Genomic DNA, 18,432 nt, shown 5'->3' with positions numbered 1-18,432 from the left:
TTGGAACTTATGTAAAAAAAAAAAATTTATTTCGGAGGAGGATTTGAACATCGACATGCAGGTACAACATGAATAAAAATTATTGCACCGCTATTATGTGGCAATTGTTCAAGTTTCTAAAAACACAGAAATTCCACACACGTCCTCTTATCTAGCTAAGTGCTGAGTGACACGGCTTGGCAGAGCCCAGCTTCGGGGGTGCTCTCGCAGCCACCTGGATATGATATCGAACACAATGTAAACACACACTTCTGTCAAATCTTCTACTAGAAGTACAGAATTATCCTTCACATCCAGTAAGAGAAAACCAGAGAAAGACTTTATCCTCCCCTCTTCGGAAGAAAAAAAAAATAAAAATACTCCAAATCACACCTTAATGCAAGTGTGGCAACCAAAACCACTGGTCACTCCCACCCTTCCCCAGCAAGCGCTCTGTAGTACATTAGCAGCCAAAGGCCTCTGACATTCGGACCCAGGAGCGGCCGTTACAATGCTAACGTCTAATATTTACAATAAATATCATCCATCTCTCTTAGTCCGCAACAGTAAGAGACAAAGGGAAAAATAACACTGAAACGAGGCAGCGCGGGAAGGCGCTGGCCAGGGGCAGGAGCAGGGGAGAGCTGCGAGGGGAAATCAATCGGGAAAGCGATGTATGTTGGTGGTTGTATGCACGGCTCGTTCACCAGTGAATTCCTCCCACCTGTCTGACTCAGTGTCACTTACGGAGGCCACGTTCCCGGCTTGCTGCCTGCTCTGCTCGGGGCCGTGGGCCCCATCCTGCACTGGGAAGGGCTGCGCAGCGCGCCCGTGCGCATGGACACAGCATTCCCAACATCTCCTTCCCCTCCCCAGCACACGAATTTTGCAATCCGAGCAGGTATGTAAGTAATTCTTGGAAGAGCAAGGACTAATTCCTGGTCTCCACCTGGTTTGTTATCGCAATTTCACCAAAAAAATCTTTCCGCCTAAACTTTTTGCTAAGGTGCCCCAATAGGAGTTGGACAGGTGGTGGATGGGGAAGGTGGTGCACCTGGCACACGGAGGGGAACTGCAGGGTTGAGGAGGAGCAAGGGACCCAGGGTTTCACTAGGATGCTCTCCTGGTAATGCTGTTGGGCTTTGGCTTCCAAAAAAAGCAGGGTTTTGAAATTGCACTGATCACTTTCTGTACCTTAGCTACAAAAGAGGTGACTGAGCACATACCTCACCTCTTCTTTGGCCAGTTCAGGCAAAAGCAGCAAAAGCCGTGACACGACAAAGTTTCCACTCCTCTTTCTGTGCTCAAGAAAGGATAACTTCCCGATTCAGCACTGGAGGTACCGGCTGCAAAGAGAGGGAGTCAGCAGCTAATGGAGCTGGTACCTTCAGACGGTCACCTCCCAGCCTGCGTCTCCCACAGGAGGCCCTGTGACCCCGACGTACCTGGCACAGACATAACCCAGGCCCCCTTACCGGGCTCGGTCCGACAGGACCCTCAAGTACGCCGCTGGGAAGGGGTTCAGAAGTGCTATAGTACACCACAGATCAGGGAAAGCCAGCAGCTGCCTGCTCTCGCCGCTCCCCCTTAAAGCCACTGCAGCTAACGGCCTAGGCTGGCTGCTTCGAATGACCCCGGCTGCAAAGCCCCCTCCTGCTAGGGCAGTGGTTTGGTTTTCCCTTCAGGTTTTTTTAATGCAGACCCCTTTGTGGACGCCCCTGGGAGCACGCTCGCAGAGCAAGGTGCCTCACCACAGGAGATGCAAACAGGGACCTGCCACCGAGGGAACAGCAAGGCCAAAGCACGTCCTCCTGCACTCACTGCTCGATTTATACCGGGACGTCCGTCTCGCCAAGGTTAGGTGCTCCCTGGACGTAATCTTGAGCCTTCTCTTCACAGTTGCCACGGAATTATGATGCTGAATCAATTTCTCATCATTCCCAGGAACCTTGGTTTATGCTGTACTGCCAATTGAACGTTGTTGCTTCTCAGTAATTTTTTAGGAGATTTCAGTAGGGAGAAAACTAGCCAGATCAAGCACCGGATCCTGCCAAGTCTGTTCCTTATTTGCTACCGCTCCAAATCAGCACAGAATGATATCAACACGAGGGCTTTGCGAGGCTGGAGGCTCCCAGGCCCGACAGGGCAGTGGAAATGGGGTTTATAATCACCAGCCGAGTGCACACAGGTAGCCTACGAATTCCAGGAGGAAAGAGCAAAGAGACAGTACGGCAAGGCCCTGCTCTCAATACCGTCACAGCAAGATTTATTCAGGTGTTATCTGGGAGCTTTGAGGCTTTGGCTAGTGTATTAACAACACCATACATGTTCACACAGACACACAGAGTAAACACTCATTTAAACATGGTTAAAAAAAAAAAAAAAAAAAAGCTCAAACCAAACCAAAATTGGTCCAGAAATGAAGAAATGAAATCCAAGCAGCCAAAAATCACGCACATGATGGGGAAAAAATGGTTATACAGAAAGAATCAGGGCAAGATTACAGAGACTTTTGTGACTTGTGGATTAAGCTGAAATCAAGTTGAAAGAGATGAAGAAAATACATTCCTATATAAAAACATATTTACATTTAGGGACAGTGAATCAAAACTTCAAGTTCAGAAAAGGCCAAGACAATGAAAAAAGGCAGCAGTAGAATGAAACAGACCAACAGGTGCGGGTTTTAGCTTGAAATACTGTTGCACAGTCATTCTGCTTCTAACAGAGAAAGCCAGTGAGCAGGACACTAGATAGCGCGGGTGATCCGCAGGAGGATATACTCAGACAAGACTAGAATAAGAGCTGAGCACAATCTGGGACAAATGACGGGAGTGTTCACTGACGGTAACCTTTAACTGGATGAAGAAATGGCTTACAGTGCTATAGGTATCACCAGTCACAGTTATTGGTGTATTGGTATCTAATCCTCAGCAAAGAGCACTGGTACCCGGAGTCGGTCACACCTAAAGCAAAGCAATGTCTAAACCTAAGAGCCGAGAGTAATTTTTAATGGAACCAAGTGACCTCTGCAGTGGAAATGCTCTAGCTATCACAGCTGAAACCTTAAAATATCACATGTGTTTTGAAGTCTGCTTGCAGCTTGTCCACAGAACTCAAGGAGTCAGAACTCTTCATAGTTTTCTGGTTGGTTGTTTTTAAAATGGGCAGATATAGAAAACTCAGCGAGTTTCCCAAGCCCCAGTTCCGAAATGTTAAGGAACACCTTAAAATCCCTACCTATTTAGACTCACCAAGAGAAGGAAAAGTCTCCGAAGGTCATTTATCAATTGAGATATCTTCGCCCAAGACATACTAGAGAACACGTGACTACAAATTTCTCTACTTTAAAATCCACCTACAAGGCGCCCCTTTCCTGGGGTCATTTATTCTGAGGCAGGGCAAGTTACAAATTGAAACCAGACCAAGGAAGATAAAACATCATTAAAATTTTAAAAACAGAAGGAGAAGTTGCCACGTGTCCTATAAAGGATAAATAAAAACAATCCCTCCCAAAAAAAACAGCTTAGAGATTTCTCTGATTGAAACAAACAAACAAAAACACTTTTACTTGGTTTAAAGAGAAGATAGGGATATCTCTCTGTCCAACCCCTCCATCCAAGTCCCTTCTTTCATATCCTCTAAGGATGTGTGCAGAACTGTGAGTGCACACAGTGACAAAGAGACCTTACTTGTACTGAAGAAGATTTGCTCCCAAACTTGTGGACCAGAGAGTACTTTCTTCTCCTTGTCAAAGAAAACTACATTGTAAATTCAAAGACAATATTCAAGACCTGTGAATTTCAAAGACATTTGAAAGAAGTTTGAAAACCAGAGATTTTGAAGTAAGCTGCCTTTTTTTGTGTTGAGAGTTTTTGGGATCTTAAATAAATGCAGAATTGGAAGGAAGAGCACAACAATCCCTAAACTCAGGCAAAACAAAAGGTCAGGAAGGGAAAAATCAGCAAACTGTTTCCTAAGCCCTGTTTTAAAGATACCCTGTTCTAAAGAGACCTCAAACAGCAAGCATTACTGTGTACAAAAATAGAATAGCAAGGATGAAAAAACACAAAAAACAGTATGAAAAAAACCCTCCCAAAAATAGATGTACACAAGTTCTATTTTATATTAGTGTATATTACAAAATTCAAACATGCAGTCTCTATTCTGAATGCAGAATGCTCCAGTCCGTGTGTACCAGGGATGCTGCTATGTTTTCTTTACAGTACCATCATGTGACAGGGGAAAGTCTTGTATTTTTAACTGACTTCCAACCTCTTTGCTTTTTGCTTGTGTGAGAGTCCCTTCTTTACAGGGCCTCGTGCTGCCATCTGGCAGAGGAGAGGCTCTCAGAGGTGGCTGTCCAAGAGCATGCGACAGCTCCTTCGATGGAGCGATTTTGCAGCTACCTCCCAGTACTTCAGATGCTTTAGCACTGCAGAAAGTTGCCTCTTTTTTTGCCACCACAGGACACGTTGCCTCCCAAGGTTTTGCTGAGCTTAATGACTCTGTGCAGGATCCACTCCTCGTGGTCGGACTGTCTGTGCTAGATAGTTTGGCTTTCTCTTGACACGCTCCTGTTTGTGAAGTTTCCTGCCTTTTTTGCTTCAGATCTCTCTCTTCTTTACAGGAGGCACCCAAATGGGGGAATTCCTTTTTCTTTTCCACCTCTCCAGAACCAGGCATGCCGAGCTTCAAAGGGCCCAAGACACTCTGAGCTAGTGGCATTAACTGAGACATGGAGAGTGCCCTTTCGATGGCACTGGGGACGAGCAGTGTGGAGGACACAGTACCTGCTGGGCTGCCCTGGCTCGTTTTGCTTGCCGTTGAAGCACTCTCTGCCTGGGACGAGCTGGGTCGCTTTTCAGCGCTAGAACTTTTTTGGGATGTTTCACTCACACTTGCAGGACACAGAGATAAGGTGCTGTGCTGTTCTACGGGCTGAACTGTGCCCTTGTGATCCTTCTCACTGCGATCCACAGGGCTCACCAAGCGAGGAGTGCTCACACTTGCTGTGCAACAAGAAGAAAGTGCTAGCAGAGGTTTTGAATCTTGTTTTTTCTGGCTGATTTCTGTTAGTGGGGTGTCTTTCAGGTCAAGTTTACCACATGAGGCCCCTAAAGAGTCACTTTTTTCAAGTTCAGGGAGTTTGATAGACGGGCACGGTATACTTTCTGTGCAATCTGTAGGTTTTTGAGTACTAGTAGTTCCCCTTTGATCTCTGATTGCTTCAGAAGACTTGTCTTTTGGACCTAAACACTGAAAGGCTTTGTTTTCTGCCAATTTATGTTCCTTTGCAGTTGTTCCTGATCTTAGGAATGGCTTTTCTGAATCAGCTAAATTTTCTGGAGAAGTTCCTGGGAGGACCTCTGATGAGGAAGGGTGCACAGCAACTTGCAACGATTCTGAAACAGTCTTGGCTTGTTGAACATTTCCCTTCTGCAAATCTTCTGTACCTTTTGGATCTTCAGGTAGAAAGGCATCATCTTCAATACTATCCTTGCTTTCCAACTTAGAGGAAAACTTATTATCTTCATTAAAAGAATCTGAGCCTTGGTCTCCACTGTCAGGGGGCTTGTCCATTCTTCTCCCATCCTGACTATCCTCTGAACCATCATCTGTCTCATCTTCAGAAGAATCTACCTCTCTGATGGCCTCCTGCTTTTGCAGAGACTCTCTCCTCTCCACCCTGTCTTGTCGAATAGCACCCAACTTCCGGGAACCTGGCTTCTGCAACATTCCTTTTTCCGCTAGCCCAAGTTTGCCACCCGTTGTTTCATTCACAGATTCTTGTAAACTCTGTAGACTTGGGTCCCTCTGTAGCATCTCCTTCTTAAATTCAGAGTGAGAGATATCCAAGCTATGCTTACGTGAGGAAGCCAGCTTCTTCTCAGAAGAGGACAGCGAGGCAGCTAGTTTCTCAGCCGACTGTACTCTCTTTAGCAAAGGAGACCTAGGGGGCTCAGCACTTTTGGGGCGAGAAATTTGTCTCACCAGTGGTGGAGAGGAGTGTAGTTTTACTGGGAAAGACTGAATAATACTGGAGCTGCCAACTGAGTGTCCTGGTAAAGGAGAGGGGGAGCGTTGTGGTGACGTGGACTGTGGGGTTGGTGATGGAGTGTGAGCTAGTGGTGACAGAGGAATATTTCCTGCAGACTTGCGCCTTGGAGATCTATACTGTCTTTGAAGCTTTGGTGCTAGTCCATGCAGAGAGCTGGGTCGGATGTGTCCAGAGCTGGCTGGAGAATTGGGAACACTGGAACTGGGAGAGCTGCTCTGGGAAGAATTGCCACCAACTTAGAAGAGATGAAAAGAAAAAATACCACGAAGATTATTACATGTGATCATTAAAACAAGTTACTGAAAATAAGACATGCAAAAGCAAGACAAAATGCCATATTACCACAAAGCACTGCAGTAATATTATGAGATAATATTCCATGGCTTCTGATTGAAAAATCACACCATTGTCACAACACCAGAATACAGTAAGAAACATTCTGCTATCAGAGCATTTTTTTGCAAAAACAACAACAAAAACAAGTTAAATAAGCCATGTGTTCCAATGCTATTCTTGTGAGGCAAATCTCTATTGTCAGCTAATTCAATTTTCAAATATGACTTTTCCACACTGTTTTGATTCCTTTTCTCTGAACTAATAGAGAAAATGTCTCAAATGGCTACAAAACCACTGCAACTTACAATGTACTTTTGCATCAAAGTGAAAGGATGCTACTGTTCAGTAACTGCATTCTTAAAAGGGTGTATGGATCTTCATTTTTAAATGAATATATGAATGAGAATACATCCATCCTTAAGGTAATCAACATTATAGCTGTCATTTTACTCCAAAAACAGATCTACTATCTGCATTTATCAATGCAAAAATCTTTCCCAAGTTTTTCTGTTTGCTTGTTGTTTTGTTTTCTTTTGTTTTGTTTTTTTACCTGAGTGTACAGACTCTGGAGTGGATCTGTAACTCTGTGTAGGTGACCGAGGAGACAGGTTGTGGGTTGGAGAGCCAGGCACACTTTCTCCAGAAGACAGAGAGCGGTTCAGCGAAGATAAACTACGGCTGGTGTGAAGCAGTGATGCCTGTTTAGTGATCTTCCTCAACAAAGAACTCTTCTTCTTACTGTGGAAAAGTATTGAAAGTTGTTCAGAAGCCCAAATGATTTATTTACCTTTATTGGCATATTTCAGTCAATTTTATGACACAATTAAAGAGAAAAAGAAAACAAAAAGAAAAGAAAAAACACAGTATGTGCAGGCTGATACACACATTATCTGCAAATTGCTCTGACAAGATCTCTCTCACATTATCCTGGTTACTGCTTAATTTTCACAGAGAAACAACAAAACAAACCTTTCCTGACCATCCTTAGTTTTGCTCTTCTTGTTCCTACGAGCCATCTTGGATTTGTAGCTGGCCTTTCGAGCTGGTCCAACTTTTATGGATGTGTTCTCAAATGGCGTAGTGGAGATAGACACTTTATTTCCACTCTGTCAGAAACAAGACACAGACACTGCTGAAAACATGGCTTTTTGAAGCAAATCTGCAGGCTAAGCAGGTAGGCTGCTAGTTTATTACTGACTGCCATTTTGTAATCCTTTGTCAAACTCCATTTCCCTCTTTGCATTTCCACCTATCATTTATTAAGGAATTGCTGAGAGAGAGCTCTCTTTAGTCAGGCTTTCACAAATGATTAGATCAGATCCCAGCTGGTAGGTAAAGCTTCCCAGAGCAGAGAGAACACAGCATCTGACCTCTCCCATTGAGATCCCAAATGCCTCCATTTAATACTCGTAATGCTTGGAAGCTTGAACAAAGTGATATTCTGTCACCAATCCTATTCCCTTTGCTCTGAATGATGACAGGTGTGAGCATATCAGGCATCTATCATGATGAATCTGCAACACACAGCATGTCTCGTCTAACTCATCTTAAAAAATATATATAAATAAATTTTAAAAAATCCTGATTGCTCCTTTGTTTGCAGTCCCAAAGATTTCTGTCTATTGGAACAGTCCAAAACTTTGGATTTTATTTCCATAAATGGATTCAGCTCAGAAGGAGGTACCAAAATGCAAGTCATTTAACTGGATAATTTTAAGACCAACCATTACAAAGCTGCTTTTAAATACCACTGGGAATAATCCTTGAGAAAGCAGTATTAAGAGATAATAACATTAGCACAGCCTAAAGGCAAAAAATAAAAGTAATTTGGACTTTTTTAAGGTATTTTTCCTAAAGTGTTGTTTGAGGAAAGGTATACTTGAATCTTATTAATCTTTGTCTTTAATACTGATAAAAATGTATCTGACAAGCCCTTATTTCTCAAATAGAGCATCTGAGTTCAGCCTAAATTACATGCAGACAATTTTGGAGATTTAGGAATTAAGCTACAGCAATGAGTTTTGGCAAAACAAAGGCCAGGTGCTGTGTACATACTTGTATTTCAGACAATGCCAATTAGATATCTGCAACGTTTTAAACAAGCTGTCTCATAGTCTGCATATTACCTATTTTCCAATATCTAACAGTGCCGAGTCCCTACCTTCAGAATTAGCTCCACCACTTCGGTGTGCACCAGCCCGTTGACCGGCTCCCCGTTGACGTGGGTTATCAGATCCCCTTCACGCAGACCTGCTTCGTTCGCTGGACCGCCTTCCTCCACATGCTGCCAATGAGAAGGGGATGACTGATTTGAGAAGAGGAATGTACGAGATAGCTGGCCAGATCAGACACAAAGCCAGCTCATCTCTCGCTGCAGCCAGCATTAGCTGCTTCAAAAGAGGGTGAAAGGAACCACTGACTGGCACAGCCAAGCACAAAAATTTGCACTCTTCCACTCCTCCCCCAGCTCCTGACAGTCTTCTCCTGATCCAAGGCAGACAGCCAGGATGGTTAAGCTGATTGAGAGACCAGCTCTTCCCAAAGCCAGAGACTTAATACTCTTCCAAAATTTTTCAGCACTTGGGTATGTTAACTAGATGCTCTTGATTTTCAGGCAAGACTTTAATCTCTTTCAATTTCTTTGCCATCCCAACTGCAACATCCTACCATGTACATGCTGGTACCCAGGAAGGCCAACAGACTTTTAAATTAGATTCTGCCATGCGTTTAGGTTGCCTATGCTGCATCTAATTCCAAACAGAGTTTCTTTTTCTACTTTCCATCCTTCATTGACCTATCCAACGTCACATCTTTTCCCATGAACACACTGCCCTTCCCCATCGCTGTTCAGAAAGGTAACCTCCTTTCCAGTGAGGCGACATTCATGCTCAAGAACTCTGCAACTCTCCCTCTAACCAGAAAAAATTACCAAGCAGTATCTTGGTAAATTTAGCATTTTTCAAGGACAGCAGAGAAGTGCAAGGGAAAAAGGCAACTTCAGATTATTTTTCTAAGTAAGAATGAGCGTTAAATTATGACCAAAACATATGAAGTCCAAAATGTCTAATGAACACATGGATATTCACAGGAAAGGAATAAACCATCTTTACTCTCTGTTCTCTCTAACTACACAATTCAAATTACCCTGCTTCAGGGAATGGATCATTCCTAGAAGTCACACGTTAAGAAAAAAAGGAACACGGAGATCAAGTACCAGCACTAAAGGGAAGGAATAGATACAGGCATGGAAACCAGACCTTTTAGCACAGCACACAACTAAGCCAACAGCTAAATCCCTAGGCAGACAGCATAGCAGCAGTGATGCTTTAAGGCTTGTAATCAATTCCAAGCAACTGCTTGGAAAATCCCAGCAGAATGAACTGATCCAAAGCAGGCTACAATCACTAACACTGGTCCGAACAAATTAGCTATAACTCGCTCTCATGCAACAACCCTAATATAGAGAAAGACAGTATGTACACAGAAACATGCTTTAAAGTATGTGTTAAAGGTGGAAGGAGTGGATTCATGTAAGCAGGGAAGAAAGAAAGAAGAAAGGTTGCTGTGGTTCTGTGATGGGCTTGAAAATTGCTATAGTTAAAACACAAAATGCTGTTACTTGTTTTTAAAGGGCTTCCCCCACCCAAAAAAAAAGATAACTTTGGGTCCAAGGAAGGAGAGAGAAAACAGGGCAGCAAATTTATATATTTATATTACAATTTATATAAAGCTAAATCCCACAGTCCCAGCTAAATGCATTTCTGGACCCAAGGGGTACTCTGTTTAGAAAAGCGGAGACATACCCAGACCATGTGATGCACAGTGTAGATATCACTGTCACCCATATAGACGCGAATGGCACGGAGAGTGAAACCGTATTTCTTTCCAGCCCGATGGATGATGATTGGTGGTTTCAGGTTTGCGATAGCAGGAGAAAAGTCACGGCTGGGTGAGGAGTCCCTCGAAGATGGGTTTGAGGATAGAGAATGAGGTGACATTGGACTAGCCAATGGGGAACACGTGTGGTGATCTACAGTGATGACACAAAGGTGAGCAAAAATTAGGAAACCAGGCCTCAAAAGAGAAAAATTCTTGTTAGAGAACAGCTAGGAAACCATCCTGCCCCATGCTCTTAAAGCTGGTCTTCACCAGAACAGAGCTTGTCCTGCAGCTTCAACTAATTCATGCTTCAGCATGCAAAAACCAATGGAGTTTCCAGAAAGCATATTTGGTAACGTGTACATTGTTCGCCTAGAATTAGAGTTGATTCACACTGCTTATTTCTCCTGTTTCAGGGATTTATAACCCATCACAGGTATTTGTTCTAGGCACAAGCCAGGGACACTCCGTTTCAAGGTTATGATCTAGTACCACCCTCCAGAAGATCAGATAATTTCTAGATCTTGGTACAAGTTACATATTGGTGTTGTGATAAATCAAAAACAGTATTTTTGAAAGAAAAATCAGTTATCGGTCAGACAGCTACATGCAGATAATTTCAGTAGTGTTTTAAATTCAGAGGGGCAAAAATACTTAACTCTAAAAAGCAGCCACTGCAGGAACTTTGGTACTGGAGAACATCACAAGTGTATTTTAGAGTGCGTTTCCCAAACCAACAGCCTCAGAGCTAAATTCTCACTTATGTGGCTGTGACTTAGCTGGGCAACTGGCTAAAATACCTGACTGCTCACAAGTGTAACAATATCTGCTTCTAAAAATACAAAGCAAATACAGAACTCTCATTTTAAAGTGAAGCTGGTCAACATCAGTAAAATAATCCCAAAAAGTAGGAATATTAAATGCAGCTGTAAAAGGTAATCCCCTAAGAAACACCTGCTGAGTTACCCAGCATATATTTACCTGGAAGATGAGAACAGCTCTGGAAGAACCTTTGCTGGGTGATTAAATACACATTTTAGAGATTTTCATGAGGGTGTTTGTGGTTCAACAAGCAACCAACAGGCAAGGCAGAAGAAATGAAATGTGCATCACCATGATGGTGCCAAGAAGCATTTCCATACGTGCCTCCAGCTCCCCAGCTGAGACGGGCAGACCGGTAATGCTCTGCCAGCAGGTTCTGCTGGGTCAGCACCCACGGCCCAGATACAATTTCCTGCTCCAATCTAGGCAGGAATGGGAACAGCCCTGGAAGTACAGCAAGGCCTTATCCTCTGGAAAGAGGGACAAAGTCCTCGCAGGGAGAGCCTCCTGCCAAACCGGTCTGTCGTAGCTCTGCCTGGTTGGGCTGTTCACTAGAAGTCAGCCACCTGGCATTAAGAATTGTCAGGGTATGGCTCTACACAGAGACAGAGCTGGGCCAGCAATGTAAGATGTTCTGCAGTAACTACCTTTGTTAGCTATTTACACTACTGAATTCTTGAACTCTCAGTCTCAACCAAGTTATTTGAGTTACTGAAACTTTCTGGTGCACAGACGCACCAGACACAAACAGTTCCCAAACAACACAGAAGTCAGTATGTGGAAAAATAAATAAAATAAAACAAAATAAAATAAAAGCAGCATCTTGAGGGTTAACAAATGTTCTGTGTCGATATACCTCCTTGCTGCACCATTGTCTAGAGAGCAGCTTATGCTCCAGGAGCCAATTTAAACAGAACAACTCACGGAAAGCTGCCACTTACAGAAGCTGCAGTCTGACCACACACAATACTCCTGTCCGGGGCAAAGCAATACTATTATCCTGGTGAGCTGTAAACATTCACCAATTGTAAAAGCTACATCGGTCCCTTCCTGCCAGCTAAGGCATTATTCCAGGAGAGCGAAAGGGGGAGGATCTGTCTGCAAATCTTCTGTTTAGTGCTTGCAGATTCTCACAATGCCTAACACAAGGCATTTCTTACCTGAGGGAATCATGAGAGACAAGGCAGTAGCGGATGCTGATTTAATCACTTTATTGACAGGTCTTGAGGTACGTTTCTCCCCGGATTCCCCAGAGAGCAACCTGTGTCGTGCCCGCCGCACTGCCAAATCGCTGATGGCTTTTGGAGTGGTAAAGTCTGGGCCTTCATTGCTATTACTGCGAGCGCGTGGATCAGAGAAATCTGCAGTGCTCCCAGCTACAGTTTAAATTAAAACAGATTAGAACCACAGGGAATTCCTAACAGTCTATTCCCCTACAGGCAAAATACATTAAATCAAAGTCATGTTTACATGAAGTCCAAGAGTAAATTTTCCTAAGAAGAAACCCCAGGGCTTGAATTTTTATTTACAGAAATGGTGTTATTCTGAATACAGAAAATTAGCAGTTTCTATTCTGTTGGAAAAGCTTTCTAATGAAATCACATTGCTCAGTAGCAGAGTTGCACGAATCCTACATCTGTGCTGCAGTTCTGAAAGCAAGCAAGCCTTTTCAATGGAATTGTTCATAGAAGTAAACATGTTTATGGAAAGTGCTCCACTTTTACAACCAGCAAGAATCGTCAATCTTTGAGTTAAAACCTGCCACTAATAGAAGAGACAGGTTTTATTGGAGTCATACATAAAAAAGCCACTTTAAGAGAATATTAAGGTACTAAAGTCAGAGAAAGCAAAAATGTGGTTGGAAAGACAACCTCAATTTGCCCCCTTCTGTGCACCATTGCAATTTAGGCTTGAATTACCTAACCTTCTATAATTATATATAAAATGCAAAGTAATCTTGAAAATCAGCCTGGGCATAAAGCATTAGCAGATGCTGGGGCATAGGGGGTGTACACAAGCTCTGTGCCTCAGTTCCCCATCAATACCTTAAAGGGGCACTGTGAAAATACATTAATTAGAATTTACAAGGTGCTCAGAAATTAAAGGGGTAAGCATCACAGCAAGTCCACATGGGAAATTAATCATTCTGTCTTCAAAAGCAAATTTTGAGCAGCATGCAATAAATAAAGCCTAAGGGCCACATTTTGAACAATGAGGACAGAACAAAACATTGATCATTGTTATTTAAGTGGGCACCACGGCTCTGCATACTAAGTAAAGCAGGAAGTACCAGGAAAATAAAAATTCAGAGCACCGGTCTCAAAGACTTCATTACCAGATGCCAGTTCAACATTTAACAGCCACAGAGTCTCAAATAAAGCTTCCAGACAATAAGGAACCCAGAATCAGAGGCTGCACATGAAAAGGCTGTGATATGCATTAGAAGAGCACTCTGAGGCAGCAAGTTGAATGAAAATCTTTTCCTACAGCCCCCTGTCTCTAACTTAACTTCCCAGGTTGGGGACACTGAAGCAATGGTACCCCTGAATTCCACGCACTGTATTAAGTCTAATACATCAAGCTCATTGAGCAGCCTGCCCACCAAAGCTTCGGCTTTACATATTTCAACTTGTAGTTGCTCAAATTTACAGTGAAAATGTTCTTGCAATTTCATTGGCACATGTCTAAGCTTTCAGTACGAATTCTAGAAGCTGAGATTTCTGTCCCATGGTTTCACTATGGCACCAATGTCATCCAAGTCCGTGGTAAATTACTTCCTTCATTCCCACACGTTTTTACATGGGTTAATGGAGCAGTGATAGCTGTACTGGGCCTCTTTTGGGAGGATAACCCTTGGAGGGGAATGGGACAACTTTGGAGTAAATTTCACAGACTGGATTGCAGAAGAGGAATAATGAGACATGGAAATCTTGGGCTTCACTACAGTCTGGAGACAAATTTGCTCTAAGACCTTTCTTTCCACCTCCAAACAATCCAACATCCCATCTAAGCAGTGCCCTTCATCTCGTCCTTGTCCAGTCTCACTGCCACTCTGACTCCTTGCTCATTACCCCTTTCCTTTCCATCCACAACCTCTTTGCCTTTACTCTGTTTCCCCCATCAATGGTTTCTTACTTTGTTACCCCACTAGTCCTTATTCTTATTCTACGCTCTAGCTCTTCCCCCAGCTGTACCTCCCTTCTCAAATATTATTTTGCCAGCCTTCATTTCAACTTCCCTGCTCCCCTCATTGGCCCAAATTTACTTTCTCCCCCAATCCTTCCTCCTCGCTACTTTCCACCAGTTCCCAGCTCTGGCCAACTCTGTACCCAGAACAGGAGAGCTGGAGCCTCCCCAGCACTGCAGCAGCCCAGGGCACCACTGCAGGAAAAGTTCTGCTCAGCCCAGTGTTGGAAAATGACCCCACGAAAGACACTGCTTCTGGGAAGTCAGACACTGAGTTCTAACACCACTCCACTACACCTATGCAAGATGCATTTTTAAGGACTGTAACTTGGCTAAATTTAGATATATTTGGCTGAGATATCAAGTAGCAGGTCCTTGACACAAACCACACACCCTATTAAATATCAAGTCTCTACTCAAAACTAGAGCTTTCAGATAAATAAAATCATAGGAAGTGGCTATCTTTTAGTATGGCTAAACAACCATATTCTCTATCCCCACCTCAGCAGTGATCTGCTCTGAACTAATGCTTAAAACATACGCATAATGGTTTTAAGTAGACATAGATCACATGGGTTTTAAGCATAAGACCTTTAGTTTGAAATAAAAGATGTAATTTTGAAGAGATTAAACTACTGATGCTATTTCAAAGGCAAGCACAGCCACAAAACTATGCTAGAAAAACTATTTAGCAAGAGACATCCACTTCACCTGACATCTAAACCCAGTTTTATGCAGTTTCTATCTGTAAGCTAACACAGCTTTCTTGCAGAGCACGACATCATGAGGCTGAGCACATACCTGCCAGTGTCGAGGTGCTGCTGACAGCTGTGGAGGGGGTGGTGGATCCGGCATCACCTTCCAGCTGCAGCTCCTGCTCCACGGGCTGTTCTGGAATGGGCACCGGCAGCCCCTCCCGGGACTGCACAGCAGATAGCAGCATCCCCTCCGACTGCGGCCTTTTGAGTACAGTTCCCTCGTCCTCGGTGGAGATGGCAAAACGGGGCATGTCGAGAAGCCCTGAGCAGCGTCGGCGGACTGTCAAGGGTGGACTGGAGTCGCTCTCTGTGTGCGAGGACTCAGACATGGACAAGCGCTTACGCAATCTGAAAGAGAAAACAAGACATAGCCCCTCAGTTAAGTTAGCAGAATGATGAACTTTAAAGGACAAAAAGAGTGCACAGACCCAACTCGCACATCTGAAGCCAATTTAAGGTGAAGATATGAGACCAAGCTACATCACTAGGAGCTAAAACAGCAAAGCTTGGGGATATCACCTGAGCTTAGATTTCCAGCATATCCCTTCTAAGAAAGAAATAGAACAAAAGAAAATAGATATAGTGCAATAAATATGATACTAAATATTATAAAAATCACAATTACAAAATGCAAATCACCATCCACTTTTGGCATTAATTTCTCTTTCAAAGCGGCTGTAAATTTCAAGCCAGGAAGGCCTGATTCAAGAAGAAGAGAACATCAGTTGAAAGCATAATCTATAAAATGTTTTTTGAATGGAGTCATACAGACTAGATCACAACCACATTTTATGATCTTTCCAATGTCAAATTTTAGTGTAAAAGCTTTACAGGAGTTGCACAAAATGAGAGAGCGCCCTTTTTGAAGACAAGTTTGACAATTATTTCAGTTATGCTGGAAACATGGTAGTTATCCAAATTCTGGGCATTTGTATATTTTCCTGATGTTTTTTATTAGAACAAAAGATTTGGGGGGAATATTCTGAACTTTGGAAACTTTGTACTGTCCTAATGGTTTCTCTAATTTGTGACAAATGGCAAAAAGACCAGACTTTGGATTCTCTGATGTTGAAGAAAATACTGCTGTTGGTACATGTCCAGCAGAACTAGCTTTTCCACAAATGGAAAGCTTTACTGAAGGTTAAAATTCCTTTAAATTAATTTAACGTATTTGCTACAAATTTAGGAGAAATTAGTACTTAACTGGATACATTTAAGGACTATATAATTTCTACACATTTGTTTTCAGCTATCTCTTCCACTTGTCAGGTCTCACCTGTGGAAATACCACATGAAGCATTCCTGACCTAAAAGCGGACATGGAACATTTTGGAACAGATCAGCCCTTCTCATATGCTTTGAGAAAACAAAAAATTTAGTTCTACTTAACTTACATTTCAGGAGACCCAATCACCCAGCTGCGGTCTCGGCTTTTCAAGCCACCAAGGCTGTCCAGTCGGTCATCTTTTTCTTCACTCAGACTCCGTTTAGTTGGTGGTGGAGTTTTCCTCTCTTCGTGGATGGAAAGACGTTCCATGCTGCTGTACACCTGCGTACAGCAAAAGATTCTTCTGTACAGAGAAAACAAACCTACATGGCCTCTTCTGACCAAGGGGCACAATCTCTTCTCAAGATGGAAGATATTCCCTGAAAGTATGAACTTGGCAATGCTCTTTGACTAAATAACACAGTGCAGATGTGACATGCTCAAAGAGTACCAGGGAGAAAAGGAAACAGGTAAAATTCAGAAACATTGAATATGCTTTTCTACAACAGCACTCAACACCTGTCCTCTGAAAACAGCCCAACACACCACAGAAATACTAAGATTTTTCTAGAAACTAATTACTATTTTATGATTATCATTATTATTTTAACAATTCTCATATCTAAGAAGAGATATTGCTAAAGCAGACTCCACAAGTCTTGAAGGCTGGCATCTGAATCTTGAAATCTTACTATACAAATTCAATTCAGTGATAGGCATCATGCTCATGACCCCATTTCATTATCATCAGTCTATCAGCATTGCCCCAAGCTTATTTCAGAACAAAAAAGTCCTGCCCTCCTCAAGGAATCTACTATAATGCTGACAGCTTAATGAAAGTGCCTTTCTTGGTTTTACAGCCGTCTTTAAATAATTAAATGATTAAGCAAAAAAATCCATCCTTTTAAAACTACACTTGACTGTGGACCTAATTTACATAAGAAGAGATTAATGAAAATAATGTTATTAAAAATTCAGAGCATCAACAAGATAACTATTAATAAATCATATGGCTGAATTGTCAGGCAAGAATTTCAAAATATAATGAGTCTTTTATGCCTCCCACATTACAAATGCTGTATAATTTTCCAGATCTTAAAATAAATTCATTAAAAGTGAACTTTTTCTCTTTGTGGCAAAAACATTGAACCCTAAAGAAAAGCTTCAGTCTAACAGAAGAATAATACTCATGGTGAGAAAAGACAGAAGAAAAGAAACCCTTACATACTCATGAGAACTTTTTCAAAATCCCAACTAATTGTCAGGTCCAATTTTAAGCATACTTTTGGTGATTCAAATCAGGAGCAAATCCATAAAATTCATAGTAACTGTTACTTAAGCTACTGTAGCCCATCTAAGGACAAAGAAGAATGAACTGGTGCTTCAAAACTGACTTCAGTAGAGGAAACCTAGAGGAACTGTCATGAAAAAATAAATCTTTCAGCAGCTCTATATAAAATGCATACTCCCTTCTCAACAAGACGTGGGAAATATGCTCTACTGTTCATAGAGAGGGCTGACCTCAAAAGAGCGATTCTTCTCCCTTCTGCCTTTCTTCTCTCTTCTGCCTCTCCCTCAAACATACTTCATTTAATCTAAGCTAATAGTGGAGTTGTACAATTTTGAAATGTCTGGAATAGCAGTTTATTTCAGATCACCTGAATCAGAATTAAGAGACCTGCACAGGCCTGAGTTAAGGCATATTGAATCCAGAAAGTGCACCACTGCCTAATTAATTTTCAGAATTGGAAACTTCTTCTTACCATCTAATCGATAACTCCTTTTTGCTGATGTTTCCATACCTATTTTGGGTAGAACAGGAAGAGCAACATATACTCCCTTCTCTCTAACAGATATGTATTTGGAAATCTTTTAGGTTTTACACTTTGTAGATCTCAGATCACTTTTTTTTGCTTTCCTCTCTTTTACTGTTCCACGTTTACTTTCAAGAACATTGCCCAGAACAGGACAGAGTACTCCAGCTAAACCCCATCTACTGTTAAAACAGACGGAAGGGATTTCTTCATTTACCTTGCAGAACATATCCTTGCTTGCTCTCTATGATAATTGCCTTTTTGCCTCAATAATCAGGCGTATTTACCTCATGGTGCACGATGTACCCCAATGTGCTATGATCCTTCTCTTTC

General features: G+C 42.4%; 1 protein-coding gene across 12 annotated transcripts in view; it reads right to left on the bottom strand.

The window, feature by feature from the left end:
• The window catches only part of MAST2 (microtubule associated serine/threonine kinase 2), a 191,898-nt gene continuing 173,466 nt past the window's right edge, over positions 1 to 18,432 (bottom strand). For 11 of the 12 annotated variants that reach the window (XM_048058876.2, XM_067001380.1, XM_067001382.1 and 8 more), the window contains 8 exons: positions 16,413 to 16,567; positions 15,062 to 15,366; positions 12,235 to 12,450; positions 10,177 to 10,403; positions 8,535 to 8,657; positions 7,343 to 7,479; positions 6,924 to 7,111; positions 1 to 6,272 (listed from right to left, as the gene is read on the bottom strand). In XM_048058876.2, the coding sequence (XP_047914833.2) occupies positions 4,186 to 6,272; positions 6,924 to 7,111; positions 7,343 to 7,479; positions 8,535 to 8,657; positions 10,177 to 10,403; positions 12,235 to 12,450; positions 15,062 to 15,366; positions 16,413 to 16,567 (3,438 nt within the window). In that variant the 3' untranslated portion in view covers positions 1 to 4,185. The remainder of the gene's footprint in view (positions 6,273 to 6,923; positions 7,112 to 7,342; positions 7,480 to 8,534; positions 8,658 to 10,176; positions 10,404 to 12,234; positions 12,451 to 15,061; positions 15,367 to 16,412; positions 16,568 to 18,432) is intronic. The other variant, XM_067001384.1, reaches the window with a different exon arrangement.

This window comes from Anser cygnoides, chromosome 8, assembly GCF_040182565.1.
Source record: "Anser cygnoides isolate HZ-2024a breed goose chromosome 8, Taihu_goose_T2T_genome, whole genome shotgun sequence".
Taxonomy (NCBI): domain Eukaryota; kingdom Metazoa; phylum Chordata; class Aves; order Anseriformes; family Anatidae; genus Anser; species Anser cygnoides.
The sequence above is the reverse complement of the archived record's forward strand: the minus strand, read 5'-3'. Positions and strand labels throughout refer to the sequence as shown.